At 43.3% G+C, this 24,597-nt stretch overlaps 1 protein-coding gene across 3 annotated transcripts in view; it reads left to right on the top strand.

The window, feature by feature from the left end:
* Positions 1-1,671: 1,671 nt before the first annotated feature.
* ROS1 (ROS proto-oncogene 1, receptor tyrosine kinase) overlaps positions 1,672-24,597 on the top strand; it is an 80,729-nt gene continuing 57,803 nt past the window's right edge. For all 3 annotated transcript variants that reach the window (XR_010990293.1, XM_068162289.1, XM_068162290.1), the window contains exons 1-16: positions 1,672-1,945; positions 3,806-3,859; positions 6,671-6,730; positions 7,405-7,431; positions 10,234-10,294; positions 11,633-11,781; positions 13,909-14,047; positions 14,675-14,876; positions 15,492-15,568; positions 16,277-16,399; positions 17,407-17,591; positions 18,700-18,797; positions 19,332-19,843; positions 20,435-20,644; positions 22,049-22,159; positions 22,666-22,847. Coding sequence is in view for 2 of the 3 variants with exons in the window: in XM_068162289.1 (XP_068018390.1) it covers positions 1,823-1,945; positions 3,806-3,859; positions 6,671-6,730; positions 7,405-7,431; positions 10,234-10,294; positions 11,633-11,781; positions 13,909-14,047; positions 14,675-14,876; positions 15,492-15,568; positions 16,277-16,399; positions 17,407-17,591; positions 18,700-18,797; positions 19,332-19,843; positions 20,435-20,644; positions 22,049-22,159; positions 22,666-22,847 (2,313 nt within the window). In the remaining variant the exon portion in view is untranslated. The remainder of the gene's footprint in view (positions 1,946-3,805; positions 3,860-6,670; positions 6,731-7,404; positions 7,432-10,233; positions 10,295-11,632; positions 11,782-13,908; positions 14,048-14,674; positions 14,877-15,491; positions 15,569-16,276; positions 16,400-17,406; positions 17,592-18,699; positions 18,798-19,331; positions 19,844-20,434; positions 20,645-22,048; positions 22,160-22,665; positions 22,848-24,597) is intronic.

The following is a 24,597-nucleotide window of genomic DNA, read 5'->3' as shown; positions in this document are numbered from 1 at the left end:
AAACAAATGGGGCAGTGACTTCCCCTTACATATGTGACTGAAAGTCTTTAGCTGAAATCTAGGCACAGCTTAGAGAAGTGTTCCTCAGGTCTAGGAGTTCCCTGGAGTAGTGGTGAAGAGGCTGAGATAATGCACAACTAAACTCCAAAGTGTTTTCCAGGACAAGTGGGAGAAAAGGAAGGATCTTGCTCCTAAACTGATTTCCTTCCTCTGCCTATCTTCAAGCCACATGCTTGGCAGTATTTGTGGGCTTTCCCCAAGCTGGCTTATCCTTTCCTCTTGCCTCTGTGCTTTTAGGTCCTTTCACTTTCCCCAAACAGACACAGCAGTACATGGGGCTGTGCTGCAGCCTCCATCAGAGAAAACCATGAGGTTAATGCTAACCAGTTGCTGCTGTTGCTGGGTTAGTGTTAAGCAGATGTTCAGGCTGGTTTATTACATGACTGCAGGAATATTTGCTTGATGAGTGAGTGGGGCTTGGGAAGGTGAGGTGGCAAAGTGAGTCCCCTCTTTAAGCAGCAATGATAGAATGTGGCAGCTTAAAGTGATTACCAAACTGCTGGGTTGTTTTAAAACTAGCACATCCTATTTATCATACATAACACACATGCAGGAAAATCAGATAGCATTTGTTTATGTATACATAGATTTGAAAAGATCACTGGAGGTGTTTAGGAGGAGACTTGATGGGGTGCTTGGTGCCATGGTTTAGTTGATTAGATGGTGTTGGATGATGGGTTGGACTCGATGATCTCGAAGGTCTCTCCCAACCTGGTCCTGTCCTGTTCTGTCCTGTTCTATTCTGTTCTGTTATTCTATTCTATTCTATTCTATTCTATTCTATTCTATTCTATTCTATTCTATTCTATTCTATTCTATTCTATTCTATTCTATTCTATTCTATTCTATTCTATTCTATTCTATTCTATTCTATTCTATTCTATTCTATTCTATTCTAATTTGCACACACATATACATGAGGGGCTGTGGTTATCTCTGCCAGTACAACACAGATGTGCCACAGACTGGGAGATGGGTGTGTCTTAAGCTTGAATTCTCACTGACCTCTTTAATGTGTGTTTCTAACTTCATGTGGGACTCTTCAGCTCTCTTTAAATGAGGTACATAATTTATCTGTCCATCAGCTTCAATTTTCTTCAGTGACATGGGCAGAAACTTAGTAGTGAAACAACCCCCACTCATGCAGAGAACCCCTAGCGGTTTTGCAGTGGTTAGTTTGTGGTTTGTGTCTACATTGGATCCCAAGGCGGACAGGGGTCTGTTTTGAGTGGTATTTTGGTGTAGAAATGGAACATTTGGAGGCAGGCATTAAAACAGTGACCAATATGAACTATGGTGTTCTGACAAGGCTGTTCTTCACCACAATCAAGTTTTCCTTGCCATATCCACTTCAAAATACCAAGAAACAGCTTAATCATAGCAGAAATGAACATCAGACCAATTTTCTCTCAGTCTTTCCCTGTTTCTGTGTTGTTGGAGCACCTGGATAAAGGCACTGCACTGAGTTTCCTCTTTGCATTAATGATATTTATGCAAGGGGATCCGCCGACCTCATTGGCCAGCTCTTTTGTTTCAGTGGTTTAATAAGAAACTATGAAATAGACGTTGTGCAATTTCAAGACAAGTGCTCCAGGAAGCTGAAAAGTTGTCGAAGGAGCGGAGCCTGAACCAGGATTTCAGAAACATTTAATAAGCCCAAATGTAGAAATTTCACTCTCACCTCTCTGCCCTCTCGACCGAAAGGAGTCTGTGAGGCCAAACCAAGGAAGGAATCAGGCTGACAGATGAAATTGCTTAAGTTATGAGGAACTCTTGCCTGGTGGAACTCCCGCTAGCCAGACTTGCTGCCTTTTATTGTGTGGGGATCTCTGCTGTGTGCTGTTCTTTCTTGAAGGACTGTCAAAGCTTATGTACAAGTAACCTGGTAAGTTTTGGAAAACCCTACTTAACCTTTTGAAGCCTTGGTGGTTGCTAGCACTGTAAAAATGTCCTATTGTAGAGCAGCTCTCTAAGAATCAGTTTTTTACAAGAGTTTGAGGACTGATGTTGAACGTTTGGCTTTGTGAAGCCTGGTAAGGAAGAAACCCCACTCATCAGTCTGCCTGGGGTTTTATTTTGTAGTTTCTTTACATCTTTCTATTCCAACAGCTGCTGAAATCCCATTCATCAGGCTGTGTGAGGCAACCTGGTAAGGAAGAAATCCCCTTCCTCAGACTGCCTGAGTTTTTATTTTGCAGTTTCTTTTCATACTTCTCTTCCAGCAGCTCCTGGAATTATTATAAACACCAAAGCACCCAGAGGGTGAAGGAGAGAAACCTTTCTTCTTTCAGTTTATTCACTTAACTTACCAGTTTCAGTCTAGTCTGTGACTTTTCTTATATAAACCTAGAAAAATTGCAAATTCACCAGAAATGGTCTGGGAATCTGTGGCTTGCACACTTATCCTGAACAAGTTTCAGATTCTTATTCGAGCTACCTGTGCTTTAAATTGTGACTATGTCTTTACATATTAAAGTAAGTGCTTGGATCTTCAATCTTGCACTTTCATAGTGTTCCTTTGAGTAGCCGAGTGGAATGTACCACTTCTCCTTCTACTGATGCATGGCAAAGCTAAGCAAAACCTCTCAAATGTAAGAAATAATCCTGCATGAGGCTTTCAGCAGTTACATCCCTGTTACTGCTTGCCTGAAATGCTGATTTGTTTAGACGATCATGCACCTTTGCCCTCCAGGAAGTGCATTTTGTGCCTTGGGGCTAAATAACCGTGGAAACCTACTGCAGAGGACTATCACCTGCTCCATTTTATGTCATAAATTTGTCTTGACAGTTCCTTTAAAACTATTCCTTACTCTTGCATCAGTGAAAGAGTTAATTGCCTTCCCTGATGGAAGTCTATCATGCAACGATAACTTTGATGGAGATCCTTTGATTTGAGCTCAAATTAATTCAGAATAAGAAATAAGTTGCTCTCCCTCTCAGCTTTGAAAGACAGGAAAATCGCATTCACCTTCAGTGGATGTATTGTGTAAGGGATTCAGATGAGAAAAATACACTCTTAGAGTCTGAGAGCTGTAAATCTTATTTTTCACCCACCCCCACTCTGCTTATTGTGTTCACATTTGCTTTGTGACACCTTTAATTCTCGCTATTGTCACGGCGGTGTGTGCAGTTTGCTGAGAATTGCTTCCTGAGAGTTGTTTTATTAAGGGTGATCTAACCTGTTTGCAGGGAAAATAACTGAAGGCCTAACATTCAGCTCCTCTAAGGCTGTTAAATATGTCCCCAGATCATTCACAGTTCACAAGAGGAGCCTGGGTTTGCACACTTCTGATGGCGTAAAAACACAGGCACTTCAGCCCTGGAGCGCTTTCGGCAGGAGAGGAAGGGCAGTCACCATATGGCTGTGTAAAACCCCTTCAAAAGAAGGGCAGACAAAAGGCATTTAGCTTGAAGAAAGGTCTTTCCTCTGGCAAGGGCTCAAAGCCACTTGGCTTTGTCATTTATACCCAACCTACATTTGTTATTGACTTGGTGAACCAGAATCAGGAGACAGGAGCCACATTCCTACCTGAGCTAATTCTGCCAATGTCTTAGCTGGGTGGCAGTCTGAAATTAGTCTCAAGTGAGAAGCTACTGATGTGCCAGTAATAAAGTGCTTCAAATGAAGTAACATTAGTCAAAGAAGAGTTGTTTTTACAAGAAACCAAGGCTTTAACATGTTTTAATCATAGAATTTGGGGCAACATTTTGACTCTCTGTGAAGCTGTGTGTTTCTCTCTTACAGGAAGGAGAACTTGGAATTGCTCCCCTTTGCAACGTTAGTGACATCACTGGGGCGGTGAGTAATGGTTTACTTTCTTAATTAATAGCCTTCTATGTTACTGCTATTGGAATAAAACGAGCACAATGCTCGCATTGTCAAAGACCTCACGTGAAAGTGTACAGTCGCCTGGCAGTATGAGTCAGCAGGTTGTGTGCTTAGATTTGGCTCCAATTGTTAAAGACTCAACTATTAGTTTTTTGTTTGTTGTTTCTTTAAAGAAAATCTGTGGAGTGTGTGGATCTCTGCCGTGAGTCACATTCACATGGTGATCTACAAAGTTCACACGTTGAGAAAATGAGAGAACAACCTCCAAATGCAAACCATTAGGTCTGCTTTGTTCAGCAGCCTTTGTGCAGTTAATTTGTTTGTTTGTTTTCCTTTGCTTTCCTTTGCTTTGCTTTCCTTCGCTTTGCTTTGCTTTCCTTTGCTTCGCTTTCCTTTCCTTTGCTTCGCTTTCCTTTCCTTTGCTTCGCTTTCCTTTCCTTTGCTTCGCTTTCCTTTCCTTTGCTTCGCTTTCCTTTCCTTTGCTTCGCTTTCCTTTTCCTTTGCTTCGCTTTCCTTTCCTTTGCTTTCCTTTCCTTTCCTTTGCTTTGCTTTCCTTCGCTTTGCTTTGCTTTCCTTCGCTTTGCTTTGCTTTCCTTTGCTTCGCTTTCCTTTCCTTTCCTTTCCTTTCCTTTGCTTTGCTTTCCTTTCCTTTGCTTCCCCTTTCCTTTCCTTTCCTTTCCTTTCTTTCCTTTCCTTTTCCTTTCCTTTCCTTTCCTTTCCTTTCCTTTCCTTTCCTTTCCTTTCCTTTTCCTTTCCTTTCCTTTCCTTTCCTTTCCTTTCCTTTCTTCCTTTCCTTTCCCCTTTCTTTCCTTTCCTTTCCTTTCCTTTCCTTTCTTTCCTTTCCTTTCCTTTCCTTTCCTTTCCTTTCCTTCCTTCCCTTCCCTTCCCTTCCCTTCCCTTCCTTCCCTTCCCTTCCCTTCCCTTCCCTTCCCTTCCCTCCCTTCCCTTCCTTCCCTTCCCTTCCCTTCCTTACCCTTCCCTTCCCTTCCCTTCCCTTCCCTTCCCTTCCCTTCCCTTCCCTTCCCTTCCTTCCCTTCCCTTCCCTTCCCTTCCCTTCCCTTCCCTTCCCTTCCCTTCCCTTCCCTTCCCTTCCCTTCCCTTCCTTCCCTTCCCTTCCCTTCCCTTCCCTTCCCTTCCCTTCCCTTCCCTTCCCTTCCCTTCCCTTCCCTTCCCTTCCCTTCCCTTCCCTTCCCTTCCCTTCCCTTCCCTTCCCTTCCCTTCCCTTCCCTTCCCTTCCCTTCCTTCCCTTCCCTTCCCTTCCCTTCCCTTCCCTTCCCTTCCCTTCCTCTTCCTTCCCTTCCCTTCCCTTCCCTTCCCTTCCCTTCCCTTCCCTTCCCTTCCCTTCCCTTCCCTTCCCTTCCCTTCCCTTCCTTCCCTTCCCTTCCCTTCCCTTCCCTTCCCTTCCCTTCCCTCCCCTCCCCTCCCTCCCCTCCCCTCCCCTCCCCCTCCCCTCCCCTCCCCTTCCCTTCCCTTCCCTCTGCTTTCCTTTCCCTCCGCTTTCCTTCCCTTTTTCCCCCCCCTTCTTCTCAGCTATTTGATGGGAGAAAGCTTAAAATGACTGTTGTTAAAAAGGTAGTGTCCTGTCAGACTAGATTCATGTGAGCTTTCCCCAGCAGTGAGGACCTTATCTGCTGTTCCCCCAGTTCAGATTTCAAATGCAGTTCGAGCTGGTGGTTACATATATTCTTTGCAGAGCAGTGGAGAAATCAGTCATCAATATTTTCCACAGAGACTAGTGGGAAGCAGCTTCTCAACACTTGATATCTGGTGAGGTTGGGTCATTTATGACACTAGGACCATAAAAGGCTGTGTTGCCATGACAATACATAGCCACATTGACTTAGAGGTTTAGGTTACTGTGTGTCCTTGCTCAGTGTTATCAAGCCTTGCTGTTGTTGGTTTTAGCTTGGTTTTTTTTTCATGAGGCTTTGTAAGGTTTGATAACAGTCTCCTGCTTCCAAAGTTGTTCCCTGACAGCTTCCCTTTAAAAAGAATAATGTACAGCACCATTGACAAGTGGATGGGACAGAATAAAGGAGAAGGGTCCAACATCAAATCCAAAGCACATATTATTTATAAGATCATGGGTTTGAAGCCGATGCCTTGCCTGTTGGGGAGTGAGTGGGTTGTGATGAATGGCTTTCCACTGTGCTTGGCTGTGCTGCATCCTGCACCTCTGTTACTGCTCTGCAGAGAGCAAGTGATGAAATAAAGCTGGGAGAGAAGGAGCACTGAATACACCCACACACATCATGGCTGGCTGGGTGGCTTATTCCCAGAGCAAGAGTGAAGATGCACTGCTTTAGCCAGGGCTCCTCCTGCTCCTGGAGCTGTTCAGCAGCCCTTTCCCAAGGCCTCACTCTCCCAGCTGATAGTCACAGGATGCTCTGGTGTCCTGTAGTCCTTTTAAGTGCTCTCAGTATGTGCAAGGATGTCAAAGTCTTTACTGGAGCTGGGCAGCTACCTGAAAATCTCTTGTTTTGCACAAAGCAGCCTCTGAGAATGATTTAATTCCACGCTGTACATCGAGAAGGGCAGTATAGAGCATAACTCCCTCAGTGTAGTAACTGAGTACCTGAAATCTTTGGTGTATTTAATATTTTTGTTACAGTGTTTAAGTGCTGTAAATTCCTACTTTATTGCTAAGGAGTCAGGGCACAAAGTTGGTGATGCAGAATGTTTTCCTGCAGCTGGAAATGGATGCATTGTCCTCACCCTTAGTGCTGTAGTATTCCTTCTCTTTAGAAAGGTCCTTTTCAAAACCACTGTCTGTCTTTGCAGTGCACACAGGGATGCCAGCTTTGGAATGCAACAGTGCAAACCCAGTGCCCACTGAAATGTGTGAGTATTGCCTTAGCCTTGGCTCTGCAGCACTTGTCTCCAGTCCATTGAGTACCTTATCCAATGGCAGATGTGGAAAACCTAACCAGAGCAGTGTGTCTGTGAAAAGATGTAATGTCCATATTTTTACTCAGTGCCTTTATAAATTCTCCTTTCAGAAGGCAGTCCTTCTTGCTCTGGGAGTTACCTGGAACACAGAAAGTTTTTACTGTGTTTGCCAAAATGTGGGGATGTTTTACAGCTCATTAAGCTCAAACACTCGCCCAGACTCTCAAACAGAGAGAAAGAATTCAGGATTTTACTGTCCCAGAGCTGTATGCAGATGTAAATGAAGCACATGGTCCTTACTAGATTGATTTCTTGCTTTTGCTAAACCAGATGGATGAGACTGAGCACTGGTCTGGGACAACTGCCATGGCAGTTTTTAAACTGGCCTTTTGTTCCTGGACCTCTTGAACACCTGAAGCTCGTTCATTCTTGGCATCATTTTGATGTTGACTTTCTGTGGGGTTATTTCAAGTGTGGTTTTTCCTTCTCTCCTTACCTGGCAATGATAAGGTTTTGCAGTGTACTTTCACTGGAAGAAACTTCTAATTAATTGATATTATCTGCTTGAAATACTCTATTATTATGTGCATGCTAATCCTACCTTTTCCTGACTTGCTTCTTGGCAGAACCAGACATACAGCAGAGCATGTGAGGTGAGTTAAATGCTATCAGATCAATAAAAAATAAGTAAGTCATGATTTCAGTGATTACTATGTCCACATAGTAAGTACCATAATAGCATAGTATAATACTACCATAATAGTACTAAGAAATGCAATGTAGCTACACAAACTTATCAGTCCATGTCTGCTTTGTGCTCCCTAAAGCTGAAGAATGAGTTAAGTACATGCACCCCTTCTTTCCAGCAGGGTGGCTAAGAGCATGCTTGCATTCAAATCTGCTGTGTGTCAAAAAATAATGCTTTTTTAAAAGCAGACTAGTCACATTAGTATAGAACCCAGTACAGATCTATTTAAACTATGTTCTAAGTGCTCCCAGGAGTCTTGTTCTACCCAGTTTTTCATTGATGCCATCAAACGTGTATGCTTGTTAAGGCTCCTGTGACATCAGCTGGGTGAGAAGTGGGAATAAGGAGTGGAAGCTAGAGGACAAATCACACTCTTGACTAGACACAGTCTGAATGAAGTAAAACACAATTGAGTGAGGGACAATGTGTTTCCCTTTAGGAAAGAGCTCTCAGATGAGGAGTGCCTGCTCTGTGCTGCAGGTAGACTGGAATTTACAGTGATAGGTATGAAGCCAGCCCAGGAACTTCCTTGTTCCCTCTCACCTAGGAACAAGGGAGTGCCACTGAATTTGGTGGGAATGTTCACAACAAAGGGCAGCAGGATCTGGTTCATACAGGTTTCCTGTAAGTTTGGCTGTAGCCATGCCATGCAGAGGATGCATATGGAGTCAAAGCACAGAGTAAGTCTGGATAGAGTTCTGTGTCCAATTCGTGGTCTGGTAAATTCAGTTTTAAAGTTATTGTCTTATTCTGTTACCTGGGTTGAAGAAAAGTAGAAATGTCTTCCTGAGTGTTTTGATTCACACCAAAATCTCCACTCTTGTTTTAACAAATACAGTGAAGTTAATTCTGCCTTATAGTAAAACCTTTTTCATAAACCTGAGACATTTTCCATGCAATCTCAACCATTTAAGATGATGCTTTGTTGAGCACCAGTCATTGACTTGCCTATTTGAAACCAGAGCAGGGGAGATTTGGGTAGGACATTAGGAAGAAATTCTTTACTATGAGGATGGTGAGACACTGGAACTGGTTGACCAGAGAAGTTGTAGAAGCCTCATTCCCTGGAAGGGGATTCCAACAGGTCTGATCAGTGGAGGATATTCAAGGATTTCTTGTTTTCAGGCAGAGCAGATGGCAAATTTCCCTCAAAATTTCTAAGGCTGGGAGCTTTAGTAATCCTCTTACAAAAATTGGATTTACAGTTCAGACAAAGATCAGGAAAAAGAAAGAAAAACATGACAAGACCCAAATGGTCAGAAACACCTGTTAAATAAAGAAGGCATTATGAATCAGAATGTAAACTGAAGGCACTTCCCCTACAAACTCAACAATGCTTGGGTGTAAACAAAAGCTCCAGTGTGCAGTTGATAATTGATGTCTGCTAATAACCAGAATCTTTGCCTGCTAACAGTCCTGAGAATTCACAGGGGAGGATTTTATTTCTCTGAATAGAAAAAAGCATTGGAAAAAACTTCAGTGCTTGCCCTTGTCACTGAGTGCCTGGCTGTGAGGTAATGTCCATAGGAATACACTCCTGAGCAAGCTCTAAAACTCGTGTCGGCTGCAGCTGTTATCTGAAGCAATATGCCTTATCAGCTTCCATCGGGGACTGGAGGTGTACATCCTGGAACCACAGGAAGAGCAATTAAAAAGAATTAGCTCACTTAACATAATGAATTGATTCTGCAGGAGCTAAAGGTTAATTTTCACTTGAGAGGTGGTTATTGTACAAAGCAAGCGTCGAGATTTCATAAGCCAAATGAACCTGCGAAACAGAACGAGCCCAAATGAAATGCCTGTCTAGAAAAGCTCAAGCCATCACTTCTCAGAAGCTTTGGCTTTCTAGGAGGCTCAGTTTTATGTACAGCTTTTAATCTGAGATCCACCTGGAAAATGCTCCTACCTCTTCTTAAGTTCTCTACCCACTACGCAGGGTAACGCTGGTACCTGGACTGAAAACTTTCTGTCCTTGGCATGTGAGTGTGGAGAACGCAGTGCCCTGGGTATTTGGTATGTTTGCAACTTGTAGGCATAACTGTACCAGAAGGAGTAACTACTATCAAGGAAGTGTGAATTAGCATGGCTGCTCTAACCAATGACTAATTTCAGTTATTGTGAAAACTGGCTGGGACTACATTTGTAAGCGTGTGCCTCATTCATGGGAAGTAGATGAAGCAGGAGAATGTGAAGCAGCATATTGAACATATCATTACCAAGTTAAACCCCATTGCTTCCCAAGTCCCTGGTTGTCATTGTAGTCTATTCCCAACTTTAATTTATCCCCATATTTGTGCTTTCAACAAAGGGACAGGGTGTAAGGAGGAAAACCCTAATTCAGTGCCCAATGAAATGATGGAAAGGCTCTTGGGTAGCTCTTTGGTGTCAGTTTGTAGTACTGCTGCTTTTTAGAGGGGATCTATTGGTTGGTTTGTATGTTGATTAGGTGGTGTTGGATGATGGGTTGGACATGATGATCTTGAAGGTCTCTTCCAACCTGGTCTGGTCTGGTCTATTCTATTCTATTCTATTCTATTCTATTCTATTCTATTCTATTCTATTCTATTCTATTCTATTCTATTCTATTCTATTCTATTCTATTCTATATACCCACAGGACTTGTATGCATTCAGAACATGTTTGCATAGTTGTAGGAGGAAGTTTGCCTTTATGCCAAAGTAACAAGTGAGTTCTGTACCCTCCACAGACAGTTTCCTGTAAGTTTGGCTGTAGCCGTGCAGAGGATGCATATGGAGTCGAAGCACAGAGTAAGTCTGAACAGAGTTCTGTGTCCAGCTCATGGTCTGATAAATGCAGTTTTATGATTATTAGTGTTATTGTGTTATCTAGATTTCTTTGGAAAGGAAAAATAAAGTAGGAATCTCTTCCTGAGTGTTTTGATTCACAAGATCATCACCACTCTTCTGTTTTAACAAATGCAATGAAGTTAATTCTGTCTTGCAGTAAAATTTTATGTCACAGGCATGAGATTTTTTGAACACAGTCTCAACTGTTTAGGATGATACTTTGTTGAGCACCAATCCATGGCCTGTCTATTTAAAGCTAGAGCAAGGGAGATTTAGATTGGACATTAAGAAGAAGCTCTTTACTATGAGGATGGTGAAACGCTGGAACTGGTTGACCAGAGAAGTTTTAGAAGCCTCATCCCTGGAAGATTTCAAGACCAGGCTGGGTGAGGCTTTGAGCAGCCTGGTCTAGTGGAAGGTGTCCCTGCCCATGGCAAGTGGTTAGAATCTTTAAGGTCCCTTCCAACCCAAACCATTCTGTGATTCCATGTTTCTGTGATCTTGAAATCACTGCCAAAAGCTCCTGTAACTTAGATGGAAACAACAGGGCCAATACAGTGCTATTGAAATAGCCCCCTTGAAAATATCTTCAAACATCTCCCAAACCTCTCTAGGTTTCTGTTCAGAAAGGGTTTACTAAGTACCTGTAACTAAAACTGCATTGACACAAGAGCAGAGTTGTAGTCACATTTGCTTGCATTGAGCTGGAATTCTTCCACCCTGTATCCATTTCTAAGTCTATGACCAGAGAAGACTGAGAGGGGATTTAATAAATGTTTCTAAATATCTGAGGGCTAGGGGTCAAGAGGGAGGGGACAGGCTCTGCTCACTCGCACCCTGGGATAGGACAAGGGGCAATGGATAGAAACTACAGCACAGGAGCTTCCACCTCAACATGAGGAGGAACTTCTTCACTGGGAGGCTCACAGAGCACTGGAACAGGCTGCCCAGAGAGGTTGTGGAGTCTCCTTCTCTGGAGACTTTCAAGACCCATCTGGATGTATTCTTGTGCCACCTGTGCTAGATTCTATGCTCCTGCTCTGGCAGGGAGGTTGGACTCAATCCCATCCAACCCCTAACATCCTGTGAGCCTCTGAGCTGGCTCAGTTCAGGCTTACTTTATCAAATTTTCCTTCTACTGTCATGTGCTTTATTCAGCCACATGCTCTACATATTCTTTGGACTATTTTTATTAGCTTCACAGCTTTCAGGTGTGTGAGGCAATAAGCCTTTAACCCTAAACCCCCAGAGATCACTATGAAAGAATTTGTTCTTACTGTTGTATTTAATTCCCCTCAGACTGCTTGAACAAGCCTGAAGCACCATTTGCATCTACCATTGGAAACCACAGTGTCACACTACGCTGGAGTCCAGCTAACATCTCTGATGTAAAATACATTATTCAGTGGAAGTTCAGTGAGCTCCCTGGAGACTGGAGGTACACAGAGGTAAAGAAGAATGCTTCCTCTTACTTTGCAAGGAAATAAGTCCTCCTCTGCTCTTTGTTTTGTTTTGTTTTTGTTTTGTTTTGTTTTATTACAGAATAGAATAGAATAGAAAAACCACTTGGAAGAGACCTTTGAGATCGTCGCATCCATCCCATCATCCAACACCATCTAATCAATTAAACCATGGCACCAAGCATCCAGTCTCCTCCTAAATACCTCCAGTGATGGTGACTCCACCACCTCCCTGGGCAGCACATTCCAATGGCCAATCTCTATTTCTGTGAAGAACTTCCTAACTTCTTCCTAACATCCAGCCTAAACCTCCCCTGGCACAGCTTGAGACTGTGTCCTCTTGTTCTGGTGCTGGTTGCCTGGGAGAAGAGACCAACCCCCACCTGTCTGCAACCTCCCTTCAGGTAGTTGTAGACAGCAATAAGGTCTGCCCTGAGCCTCCTCTTCTCCAGGCTAAGCAACCCCAGCTCCCTCAGCCTCTCCTCATAGGGCTTGTGTTCCAAACCCCTCCCCAGATTTGTTGCCCTTCTCTAGACCTGTTCCAGCAAGTCAACATTTTTCCTAAACTGAGGAGCCCAGAACTGGACACAGGACTCAAGGTGTGGCCTAACCAGTGCAGTGTACAGGGGGAGAATGATCTCCCTGCTCCTGCTGGCCACACTGTTCCTGATCCAGGCCAGGATGCCATTGACCTTCTTGGCTGCCTGGGCACAATGCTGGCTCATGTTCAGCCTTCTGTCAACCAGTACCCCAGAAACAGAAAACTATTGCATGGTATGTTAGGCACATAAAGGAGGTTTGCAAAATCATGAGCAAAATGGAGAAGCTGAGAAGTGGACAATTACTCCCTCTGTGCTCCAACACAGGAACTTAGAACCTTGGTGGTCACTAGCTGGTAGCAAATGACAGTTATTTCCTCATAGAATGTGTAGTTCAAATGTTCAGCTGCTTCCTGCCACATGTGGATGTTAAGCTGCTACATTTAAACTCCTAAATATTAAAATTAGTAGAATGACTAATTAGGACTTGAAAAAGTGAGTGGACAAATTAGTGGAAGAAAAAGCTAAGTTCTACTGAAGGGAAACTTTGAAACTTCACCATTGTTTCCTGTTGAGTCATGCTTAGAAAATGTCAAGACAGAGTATTCAGGAGAAATATCACTGCAGGCTTTTTTTCCCCCCCCTACCTTTCCCTAGAGAAATTTCTTTTGGTTCTTGTGAAAGACAATAGTTGGCTAGCTAGAGCTTGGTTCTGACTCAGTAGTTACTTCTCATATTATGTCCTTTTACGTCACCTGTTATCTTGCCATCATCTCTCTTGGACTCGTTTACAGACATGGCAGGTTGGTGCCCCAAACCAAAGGCAAAGATAATTTTCTAAGCAGGAAATTCTTCTGAATTAATCATTGAGGAACAATGACTGGAGGCCATAAACCTTTTAGGGTAAATAGGACTAGAGGACACAGTCTCAAGCTGTGCCAGGGGAGGTTCAGACTGGATGTTAGGAGGAGATTCTACACAGAGAGAGTGATTGGCCATTGGAATGTGCTGCCCAGGGAGGTGGTGGAGTCACCATCATTGGAGGTGTTTAGGAGGAGACTGGATGGGGTGCTTGGTTGCATGGTTTAGTTGATTAGCTGGTGTTGAATGATAGGTTGGAAGTGATGATCTTGAAGGTGTCTTCCAACCTGGTCTGGCTTGGTCTATTCTATTCTATTCCATTCCATTCCATTCCATTCCATTCTATTCTATTCTATTCTATCTTTCCTGCTGTTGAAATACAACCCTTATACATCAGTTGCCTGTCGGTGTGCACAACTGCAGTTTCCTTTCTTTGTCAGCTGGAGAAGAACCATATATGTTGGCAGTGGGGGCTGAAGGTCTCTGGAAGCAGCAGATGGATAGCTATGGGCCAGGAGAACTCCTGAGTTCTCAGTTTGGTCATGAGGTGTTGGGTGACAGGTTGGACTTGATGATCTTTGAGGTCTCTTCCAACCTTGGTGATACTGTGATTCTGTGTTCTGTGAGCCCCCTTTTGCTCTGATAACACCCAAGATAGTAGCTGCAGAGGGAGGGAGGAAAAAAATAATCATATTGTGTCTATGTATTATTCCAGGTAGTATCTGAAACCTACTATAGAGTCAAAGACCTTCAAGCCTTCACAGAATATGTGTTTCGAGTAGTTTGGGTCATTACATCTCAGCTGCAGCTCCACTCTCCATCTAGTTCCAGTTACCGGACACTTGCTTTTGGAGGTAATGATTTGCACTATGAGTTGTGACTTTCAGGATTGCATCAGAAACATAGAATGGTTTGGATTGGATTGGATGGGACCCCCCAAGGGTCATCTAGTCCAACCCCCCTGCAGTGAGCAGGGACATCCTCCATTAGATCAGGTTGCCCAGAGTCTTGTCGAGCCTGACCTTGAATATCTCCAGGGATAAGTCCTCAGCTACCCCCCTGGGCAACCTGTTTCTGGGGCCTCAACTACCTCCCTGGGCAACCTGTTTCAGTGTTCCACTACCCTCATGATAAAGAACTTCCTCCTCATGTCCATGTTTCCATGTTGTTTCTTTCACAGTAAACACTGATGCTTCATTAACAGAATGATTTGTGCTTTTTAATCTAGAAGATTTAGGGCAGCTTCCTGCTTTTAGTTTTAACAGAGTGCACAGAACAAAAAATGCATGGTCAAAACTGAGGGCACATTGAATATCTTTGTGTACAATTAGCCATTTCAACTTTTTGTTTTGACTGAAGTACAAACACATGAAGAAAAAGTTAACCATTGTGGAAATTTTGTGCTGTCCCTAATGATCTTTACTAGTGCAAACAAACAGGTATGAAACCTAAAATACCTCAGGTATTTCTGTTTCTTACAGTTCCTACAACAGCCCCTATCATTAAAGATATTCAGAGTTCAAGTCCAAACACTGTTGAAGTTAGCTGGCTTCCACCACTTTTTCCCAATGGATTGATTGTTGGATATAACTTGCTCCTGACCAGTAAGAACCATAAACTGTCGAGAGCCTCAAGAGGGAACAGCTTTCAGTTCTACTCCACCTTCCCCAACACCACTTACAGGTATGAAAAGCAAAGATGACCACCATGGCCATAGGCTCTGTAGCATTCACTGCTATGCCTGAATGCCACTTCTCTACACTTATGCTACTTACTTCTAGCTTTGCCAAAAGCAAGGGTGTCTTCCCTGAGATGATGCACTTGTTTCAGATGGAGTTGGCTGCTTATGTGGAAGTCAGATGGGGAGGAAGGAAAAGATATTTGGTATAGGGCCAACCTGCTGCAGTTTCTTAGCTGCTGTTTTTCTTGTTTTTCAGTATCTTCAGGGACTGAGAGCAGTCCTCTCTAGTCCTTAGCATCTGGAAAAAGGTCTTGATTTTCTTTAAACACAAAGGCCTGCACCCTGCTTGCCCTGGTAAATGCAGATCTTTCTTTGAAATGAAATTCTTCTGGGTCTCAAACCCCATTTTGTGTTTTAGTTTAGAAGATTCTTTTGTCCTACTTTTGGGGACGTCAGCCTCTGTTGGGTTTATTTTTTATTACACATTTCCTAGAGCACTGTATTTAGATAAGTGTTCAAACACTTCTGTAGGAGCTGCCCTGCTGGATAAAATGTTTCCCAGGCTATGTTTCACGAGAAACCTGCAAACCAAAATCCATCTCTCTGGCTTCTTGTAGGTTCAGCATTGTGGCCGTGAATCAGTTTGGTGATGGACCCTCTGCTGAAGCCAACATCACAACCCCAGAATCCAAAGGTACAAGAGCAGCAGAGTCCTTATTGCTGTCTGTTCCTGGGGTCAAAGTCACATTCCCTGGGCTGCCATCTACCTGGCAGAAGAGAGATAGACTGCAAACAGTGCATGACAAAGAGTTGCACAGTGAGGAGTCAAGAATGTATCAGAGAGTCCTGTTCTTCAGTTCCAGATGTTGTTAGGCTACACAGCATCGTAACACCCTGGGATGCTGGTTGGCCTGAGTTGTGTTATGGATGAAAAACATCTCAGTGGTCCAAGGTAGTCACTGAGAGGACATGCTTCCATTTTCTAGATGGGATTTTAACAGCTGACAAGAAGATATATTTCTTCTAATACCATGAAATACTTAACATAAAGATTTTGTCAAAACATACCCAGTGATACCATGCCAAGTACATGAATCATAGAATCAATAAGGTTGGAAGAGACCTCGAAGATCATCAAGTCCAACCTGTCACCCAACACCTCATGACTACTAAACCATGGCTTCAAGTGCCATGTCCAATCCCTTCTTGAACACCTCCAGGGATGGTGACTCCACCACCTCCCTGGGCAGCACATTCCAATGGCTAAGGAATCTTGAGCCATAAGTACTTGGCACACATAGGAATGGGTGTACATGTGCATATGCATGTCTGCTAATGATGTTCCAAGTTAGCAACATTTTTTCTGTGCTACAGTTACCTAAACTCTAAATTTCTCTGTTAGCTAAGGAAAAAGCAGGATGGCTCTTCCTATCCAGAAACCAGTCTTTAAGGAAGAGATGCACAGAGCAATTCCTTGAAGCTGCCCAGTGCCTGCAAAATGGTATTGTACACCACAACATCACAGGTAAAACCAGATTGTGCTCTCTTCTTTCAAGTATGACTTAAACCTCTGTGTCACCAAAGACACAGTGCACCTCACCTTGCCTAAGACGGTGTCTAGCCTCCCTCTATGGTCAGTGGGGAGAAAAAGGAACTTTCAGGACGTGATTTATTTGTAAATGACAGGTACTGAGAAGAGATTAATTGTTCTCTCAGTGTGGCTTTTTCTTCACTGAATCAGGGCAGCTACTTCAGAGCTGAACTTTTCCATGGTGTGTATCTACATCAGGATAACATGAAGCCAAAGCAGATCTTTCTGTGTGATTAATGACTGGGTTTTTTTCAATGTGAACATGGGGAAGTGAAGTGGCTTAAACTTAAGAATGAAACAATGCAGCATGTCAAAAGACACTGGCTGAAGAGAATGTTAGTGCACTATCTAATCTGGAGCACGGAGCTGTATAATGACACATTAGCAGCCCAAGTCATCAAGACATTCACATTATCTCAAATTGCTGGTGACTGTAATATTTCTTATCTACACTGGTGCTGTATTTGGTACTTAGAGAAAGTGTGGAAATCTGAGTTTGCCTCCTGAAGTTCATGGCATCAAAAAGATGCCAGAGTACAAACATTGCCCTGGACTGAATACCCTTTGATAGCACAGAGGTGGCACGGATAATGTCTAGCTTGAAGTCTGCGGTGAGCGGTGTTTCGTAAGGAGATGTCATTTGCATCTGTTTGCTCTGGAGAGGGGTGATCATTGTCAGCTGGTTTGCATGTTACCTGTTTTTTGTCTGATGACCTTCCAGAAGGGCAATTGTCTCCAGTAATGTCATTTACATAGCAAATGGGAAAGTTTCTTTTTTATCTGAAAGAAGACTAGAAGTAGAGGAGGAAAACCCAGTGAAACTTTTTCCAGTTGGGTTGCAGATTGAAAAGTACTTCTTTGTAAGACAAGCAGAACAAGTTACTGGTAAAATCAAGCTTCTCTCTTATATTATTTGTGTACCCATATCTTTCTGGTTTTAGGGATTGCTGTCAATGTTTACCAGCAAGCTGTCTATTTTTCTGAGGGCCACTCCATCTGGGTGAAAGGAGCTGCAAATATGTCTGATGTGTCTGACCTAAGGCTGTTTTTTGCTGGCTGGGGGAATATTACATCCATCTCAGTGGACTGGCTTTACCAGAGGATATACTTTGTCATGAATGAAAAGGTAGAGCTCTGGGGCTTAATTAATCTCTTGTTTTATTTGAACCATTGCTGTGATTTATTTTACATGAGAAAAGTCTGATTTATATATAGATGTGCACGCACAAAATGCAACTGAAGAAATAGTTTTGGGTTTGGTTTTGCTTTAATCATATTCACATATTTCAGAGTTTAAATGAAATTGAAATAAATAAGAAAGGTTTGCACACCAGGTCCTAGTTAAGGCAAATAGGCTGCTTGGAACACTGAGGTTTTGTCCCATTTTTCTCTTTAGAACATAAAAAGCTTTGGGTTTAATTGCTTTGGTTTTGAGACTGGCTTCACATTCACTTCAAGCCCAGTACAAGCAACTTTGGTTTTGTTACTTGGCTTGCATTTAGTCTGTTCAGCTCCTGTTCTGCCTCAGGAAGGTGGTCAGATAACTAGTTAGTGATTACAGCACCCTTCATAAGTGACAAAAGGTGTTCAAGGATGCAAGTGTTTCACAGCAGTGATGCACCTTGGATTGCAACAGTTTCTATTTGAAGTGAAAACATAGATGGCAACTCTGCACTCGATTCATAAACCACCAATTCCACCAGTGGTTGGATTTTTGCACTTACTTTTGCAGTTCTCTAATGCACAAAGGGCTGGGAAGTTGCTCTGAATGGTTAGTTTGCCATGTCTGATATTTCAGTTACTGCTAAGGAGCAGGGAGAGCAGTACTGATAAATAGACACAAGTGAGCTGTACATGAGCAGAGTGGTGGCAGGGAATTCTGAATCTGTTGCAGGTTAGAGAAGTCCAAAGGCATTTCTCCCAGGATCAGAAAAGCACTTCCTTGACTCTTTCTCTCCCATTTTGTCTCAATGTGCAGAATTTGCCTGTAGCCCCCAAACTGGTCTTTCCCTTCCAGCTTAGAGGTAGGGAGTTAAGAGGAGGATGGCTGACAGACAACTCTTTCGGGGTAGGCTGTCATGGATTCACTTGAACTCAGGAGCCCAGAAGGCCCTGGGTCTGAGAGAGAGGTGTGTTTCCTTGTCTGGTTCTCTTGACGGAATCTCAGGTCAGCTTGTTTGCTCACTAGAAAGCACCCTATGAATGCATCACCACTTTTTCTTCTTATTACCCAGATACATGTCTGCCAGTTACAGAACTGCACAGCAGCTGAAGACATCACTCCTCTTTATGTGACCTCCCCTCTGAAGGTCATAGCTGATCCCTATAATGGGTGAGTGTCCTCCTTTGTGCACTTGATGTCGAAGAAGCTATGAAACTCCCCTCTAACTGTCTTCAATTCCTTAGTCATCTGGGTTCCTGTTTCAAACTCTTGCCTTACCAAAACAGAAGTGCAATAGGCAACATATATCAAACTGCAAAGTTGTTGGAACCAGAGTGACATCATACAGTGCTGTTTTCTGCATTTTCTTCCCTAGGGTGTTAGCAGAAGAGGTAAAGTATTTCCAGTGCAGAAATTTGGGGTTTGCTTTCATGAATATGAAGCTCTATGTATTTAAAATGTCCATGCTTAACACTTGAGGTATTATGGAAGAATATTCTCCAACATTCTGCCAGCCAAATCCCCAGAAGGTAAAAAGTGATGTGCTTAATTCTCCCAGGGTGTATATTAATAGCACCAAAAGCATCTTCCTATTGTCTACATGAAGACAGGCACATCACATCTCTGAGCTGTTGAAATATCTGTGACTCACCTGCAGAGTTTCTTGCACTGTAGTTATTTGGGTCTATTTTTCTCCATGGGCAGCTATATTTTCTGTCTCCTGGAGGATGGCATATACAGAGCAAACCTTCCACTCCTTCCTGGCACTGCCTCCCCAGCTTCACCAGTAGTGAAATCCAGTGCTCTGAGAGACTTCATGATCAGCTTCCAGTCTAAGAGACTTATTTTCTTCAACAAAACAGAGCAGACCTTTGTGTCAGGCTTTCTTGATGGCTCAGAGCTTCACACGCTGCGATCCCACGTGCCATTCAATGACATGGAGAGCTTTGCTTATGAGGATGACACATTCACCGTCACAGACGGCGCTGCAGTTTTCCTTGAGGAGGTCTCTCCAGGGGGCAGTTCTAGCTTCAATGAGTATGTGGTGGACTGCAATTTGGCACACCCAGAGTACTTTGGCTTTGGCAACTTGCTTTTCTATGGGGTATCAACTCAGCCTTTTCCCTTTCCAACCCCTCCTCGGCTTGTCACAGTGCTATTTGGATCGGACCAAGCTGTGATCAGCTGGAGACCACCTGAACATGCTATTGGAACCAGTAAGTTCAGCTGCCTCTTCCTTTTCTTTCTGGAGGAATAACTTTCCCTTCTCCTGGTGCTGGGCTTTGGTGACTTCAATAGCTGATTCTGCTGGAAGATGCAGAAGTACCTCAGTGGGCAAAAATTTAGTACAAGATTCACCAGAAAAAGAAGCTGGCTGAATTAATAGAAGTTTATACTGAAAACTCACCACCTGCAAGGGGCTTTAAGCAAGGCTCCACCTTTAGTGTGATGTGGAGTAGCACTAATGTTGGTTGCTGATGTGACAGAGAAAATGCATGCCAAAGATATAATGATTTTTGATCAGTGACTGTGCTGTGGTGCCTGTCCCCTGCACCTGTGTCTTTGAACAGCAGAAAATAATCTGATTAGGGAAAATTTTGCTTGTTCCTACTTCATTCTTCATGTGGATTGGGCTACTACTCTTAGTTGATCCCAGAGCTGAAGAGTGCACATTTTTAATGCATCCCTTTCTTAATTCTCCTGATGTGGGCATGTTTGAAATGTCTCCAACATACAGTTTACTCCAAGGTTGTGTATCACCTGTTCCAGCCATCAACTCCAATAACATCACTGTTTGCATCTCACAGGTCTATCTGCTTGGCAGAACTGGACCTATGATGTGAAAGTGTCACCTCAGCATTCATCTGAGGAGAGAGTTGTCTCAAACATCAGTGACACCAGGTTTACAGTGAAGGAGCTGGTCAGCTCCACAGTGTATGAAGTGTCAGTCAGAGCTGTGTCTCCTGCTGGTGAAGGGCCGTGGTCAGAATCATTTAGAGGCACGACTTTACAAGAAGGTGAGAACTGCTTTGTGACCCAGGAGAAATGTGGAACGAGTTATGCATGCATCTTCCCACCTGGTGAGGCCCAGGCTTTGGGCAAAGACTGCAAAATGAGGGGCCCAAAGACTGTTGTGTTGGAAAGACTAAAGAATGTAGGATGAGTAAATTTCCTTGTAGTTAAAGTAGCAAGATTCTCCAATTATAGTTATAATTTAATTTTTACTACTTAAATACATTTTTCTAATGCAAGTACCCTAGCAAACACATTATTTGATACACCATCAGATCAGATATGAGAGGTGCTATTTCTTTCCTATGCTCTGCAAAGCACTTTCTTTAATGAAGTGGTTTGAGCAGTGCCTTGGAGTTTAATGAGAGTTTATGGGAAAGTGCAGGCTCATTACAAGCTGAAAATCCTCGATTTGAGCATAGCTAATGGGGGATGTGGCTGTGTGCACAATGCCTGAGATTTGGAGATCTTTCTTTTTGAAACCTGGTTGACCCAAAATAGCCTGTGTCTGAAGGGAAATAGCTTTCAGTTTAAGGCACTGGACTGGCACTTGAGATTAGGGGAGACTTTTGCCTGACTTCAGTAAGGCCAAGTCCAAATCCGCAGGAGTTTGTAACCATCTAATAGGGTTCCAAATTGCCTTATTTTTCTTGATCTAAGCCCGCCTGACTATCTGACTTTCTCAAGGTATGATGTTTTTGTGCCTGCCTTCTTTATCCATTATTGCTTAGGGCAGGGACAGATTAAACTGTGCTTCTGTAACTTCCAGTTCTGGGCTCCTTAGTTTAGGAAAGATGTTGAGTTGCTGGAACGTGTCCAGAGAAGGGCAACAAAGCTGGGGAGGGGTCTGGAGCACAACCCTGTAAGGAGAGGCTGAGGGAGCTGGGGTTGCTTAGACTGGAGAAGAGGAAGTTCAGGGGAGAACTTATTGCTGTCTACAACTACCTGAAGGGAGGTTGTAGCCAGGTGGGGGTTGGTCTCTTCTCCCAGGCAATCAGCACCAGAACAAGAGGACACAGTCTCAAACTGCACCAGGGGAGGTTTAGACTGGATGTTAGGAAGAAATTCTTTGTAGAGAGAGTAATTGGCCATTGGAATGTGCTGCCTGGGGAGGTGGTGGAGTCACCATCACTGGAAGTGTTTAGGAAGAGACTGGATGGGGTGCTTGGTGCCATGGTTTAGTTGATTAGATAGTGTTGGATGATAGGTTGGACACAATGATCTTGAAGGTCTCTTCCAACCTGGTCTGGTCTATTCTATTCTATTCTATTCTATTCTATTCTATTCTATTCTATTCTATTCTATTCTATTCTATTCTATTCTATTCTAACTTTCCTGCTGTTGAAATACAACCCTTATACATCAGTTGCCTGTTGGTGTGCACAACTGCAGTTTCCTTTCTTTGTCAGCTGGAGAAGAACCATATATGTTGGCAGTGGGGGCTGAAGGGCTCTGGAAGCAGCAGTTGGATAGCTATGGGCCAGGAGAACTCCTCAATCCTCATATAAGAAATATTTCAGGTAAATACTAAACAAACTCCTGCTGCTGCTACAGGCTTGTCAGTATTTATTAGCTCTCCTTAAATTTAATCAACAGCACTGAAAGACAAGACCTGTCACTGCAGAAGTCTAGACTTGAGTGCAGTGCAGTGCAGTGAAGCAGCTTCACTGAGCCTTTGAGTCCATTCTCTTTCTTCTACTTTATGGATTAAATGAATCCTTAGTGAAACTTTACTGACATCACCACAGATACAGCAGAGCTAAAATCACCTCTCTGAAGCAAAGAGTTCTGCCTCCAGCACCCCATATATGTCATGCATTTATAATCAGCAGGGCCATGCATGTGCTATAGGTGTACATTTCTGTAAGGAAGGATCTTCAGCTGGGTCTGCTCATGTGTATTCATTGTAAAAAAAGCGGGGGAGGAAATAGCATCTGGCTACTTTTTATTCTTTTTAAAACCATGGGGTTTCTTTCCATGTTTGTGACATCCTTAATATCTTCCTGTTTTATTTCTTTTCTTCAAGACCTTGATTGGTATAACAACACTCTTTACTGGATTAATTCCGTGGGGGAAGTTCAGAGCTGGTCATTGAACACAAAAGAGGGTACCCCTGAGACTACTTATGTGCCTGATGTCAGAAATGCAAGGATCTTGGCCTTTGATTGGTTGGGTCAGTGCTTGTACTGGGCTGGCAAAGCAAACACGGTGAGTATAGAATCATAGAATCAACAAGGTTGGAAAAGGCCTCAAAGATCATCACATCCATAGCTGCATTTCTTAAGAGGACAAGTCCCTGAAGTCATAGAATCACAGAATGGTTTGGGTTGGAAGGAGCCTCCAAAGGTCTTCTAGTCCAACCCCCCTGCAGTGAACAGGAACATCCTCCACCAAATCAGATTGCTCAGAGCCTTGTTGAGCCCGACCTTGAATATCTCCAGGGATGGGGCCTCAGCTACCTCCCTGAGCAACCTGTTCCAGTGTTCCAGCACCCTCGTGGTCAAGAACTTGTTCTTAACATCCAATCTAAATCTACTCTTCTCTAATTTCAAACCATTTCCCCTCATCCTATCACTGCAGGCCTTTGTAAACACTCCCTCTCCAACCTTCTTGGCTTTAAGGGCAACAAAGCTAGTGAGGGGTTTGGAGCACAAGCCCTATGAGGAGAGGCTGAGGGAGCTGGGGTTGCTTAGCCTGGAGAAGAGGAGGCTCAGGGGAGACCTTATTGCTCTCTACAACTACCTGAAGGAGGTTGCAGCTAGTTAGAGGTTGGTGTCTTCTCCCAGCAGCAGAACAAGAGGACACAGTTTCAAGCTGTGCCAGGGGAGGTTTAGGCTGGATGTTAGGAAGAAGTTCTTCCCAGAAAGAGAGATTGGCCATTGGAATGTGCTGCCCAGGGAGGTGGTGGAGTCACCATCACTGGAAGTGTTTAGGAAGAGACTGGATGGGGTGCTTGGTGCCATGGTTTAGTTGATTAGATGGTGTTGGATGATAGGTTGGACTAGATGATCTCAAAGGTCTTCTCCAACTTGTTTAATTCTATTCTACTGTGTTCTCCCTTCAGGTACTGAAGCCTGTATCTGGGAGAACAAATTTCTTGCAAACTGAGAGGCATTTTGACCTTTGCTGTTAATCATTTGGGAGAAGGCCTTATGTTATTTTTCCAGAGTTATATAAAAGGTTGGAGTAAAACATTCACTCACAGCCACTCATGCAGCATGGTGAATTCCAGGTGCAAACCAGGCAAATCAAAGCCACTATCAACAGTTTTGTTGGAGTCAGTGCTGCAAAAATAAGTGAAGATGGTGAACATGGAAGCTTCCAAGTTGATCCCTGCTAGGAAGTAGAGGGACTTTATTTTAATCACATTTGCCATGATTTGTTTACACAGAGATTCTTCCAGATTGGTTTCTGTACTGTGATGTTTTGCAGATCACTGCAGATCAAAAAAATAATTACCATTGCACTTTGTACACTCTCATATCAAGAACATTGACATGTGAAGTATTTAAAAGGTATCTGACTTCAAAATTGCAGTGCTAATTTATGCAGTGCTGTCAAATTCTGCCTTTCATTTCTTGCAAGTGCAAAGGCAGAAGCTGTTTTAAAAACTGGAGCTCGGAGGCCAGATTTCACACTGCCTTGCACCCTCATTTACACTTGTGAATAGTGAATATGAAGTGGGTGAGAAACTCTGTCAGACAGAAGGCTGCCAAAACTGGGAAAGCCAAGGGGAAAGAGATTTCTCAGCTTTGTCTTTTGTTAATTTTTAACTAATAATTTTATCTTAGCCTCCATCTTTGCACTTTGAACACAGAATCACAGAATCACCAAGGTTGGAAGAGACCTCAAAGATCATCAAGTCCAACCTGTCACCACAGACCTCATGACTACTAAACCATGGCACCAAGTGCCATGTCCAATCCCCTCTTGAACACCTTCAGGGATGGTGACTCCA

This window comes from Melanerpes formicivorus, unplaced genomic scaffold (genome assembly GCF_026170545.1).
Source record: "Melanerpes formicivorus ecotype bairdi unplaced genomic scaffold, bMelFor1.0.p_v2 SCAF_63, whole genome shotgun sequence".
Classification (NCBI taxonomy): Eukaryota; Metazoa; Chordata; class Aves; order Piciformes; family Picidae; genus Melanerpes; species Melanerpes formicivorus.
The sequence above is the reverse complement of the archived record's forward strand: the minus strand, read 5'-3'. Positions and strand labels throughout refer to the sequence as shown.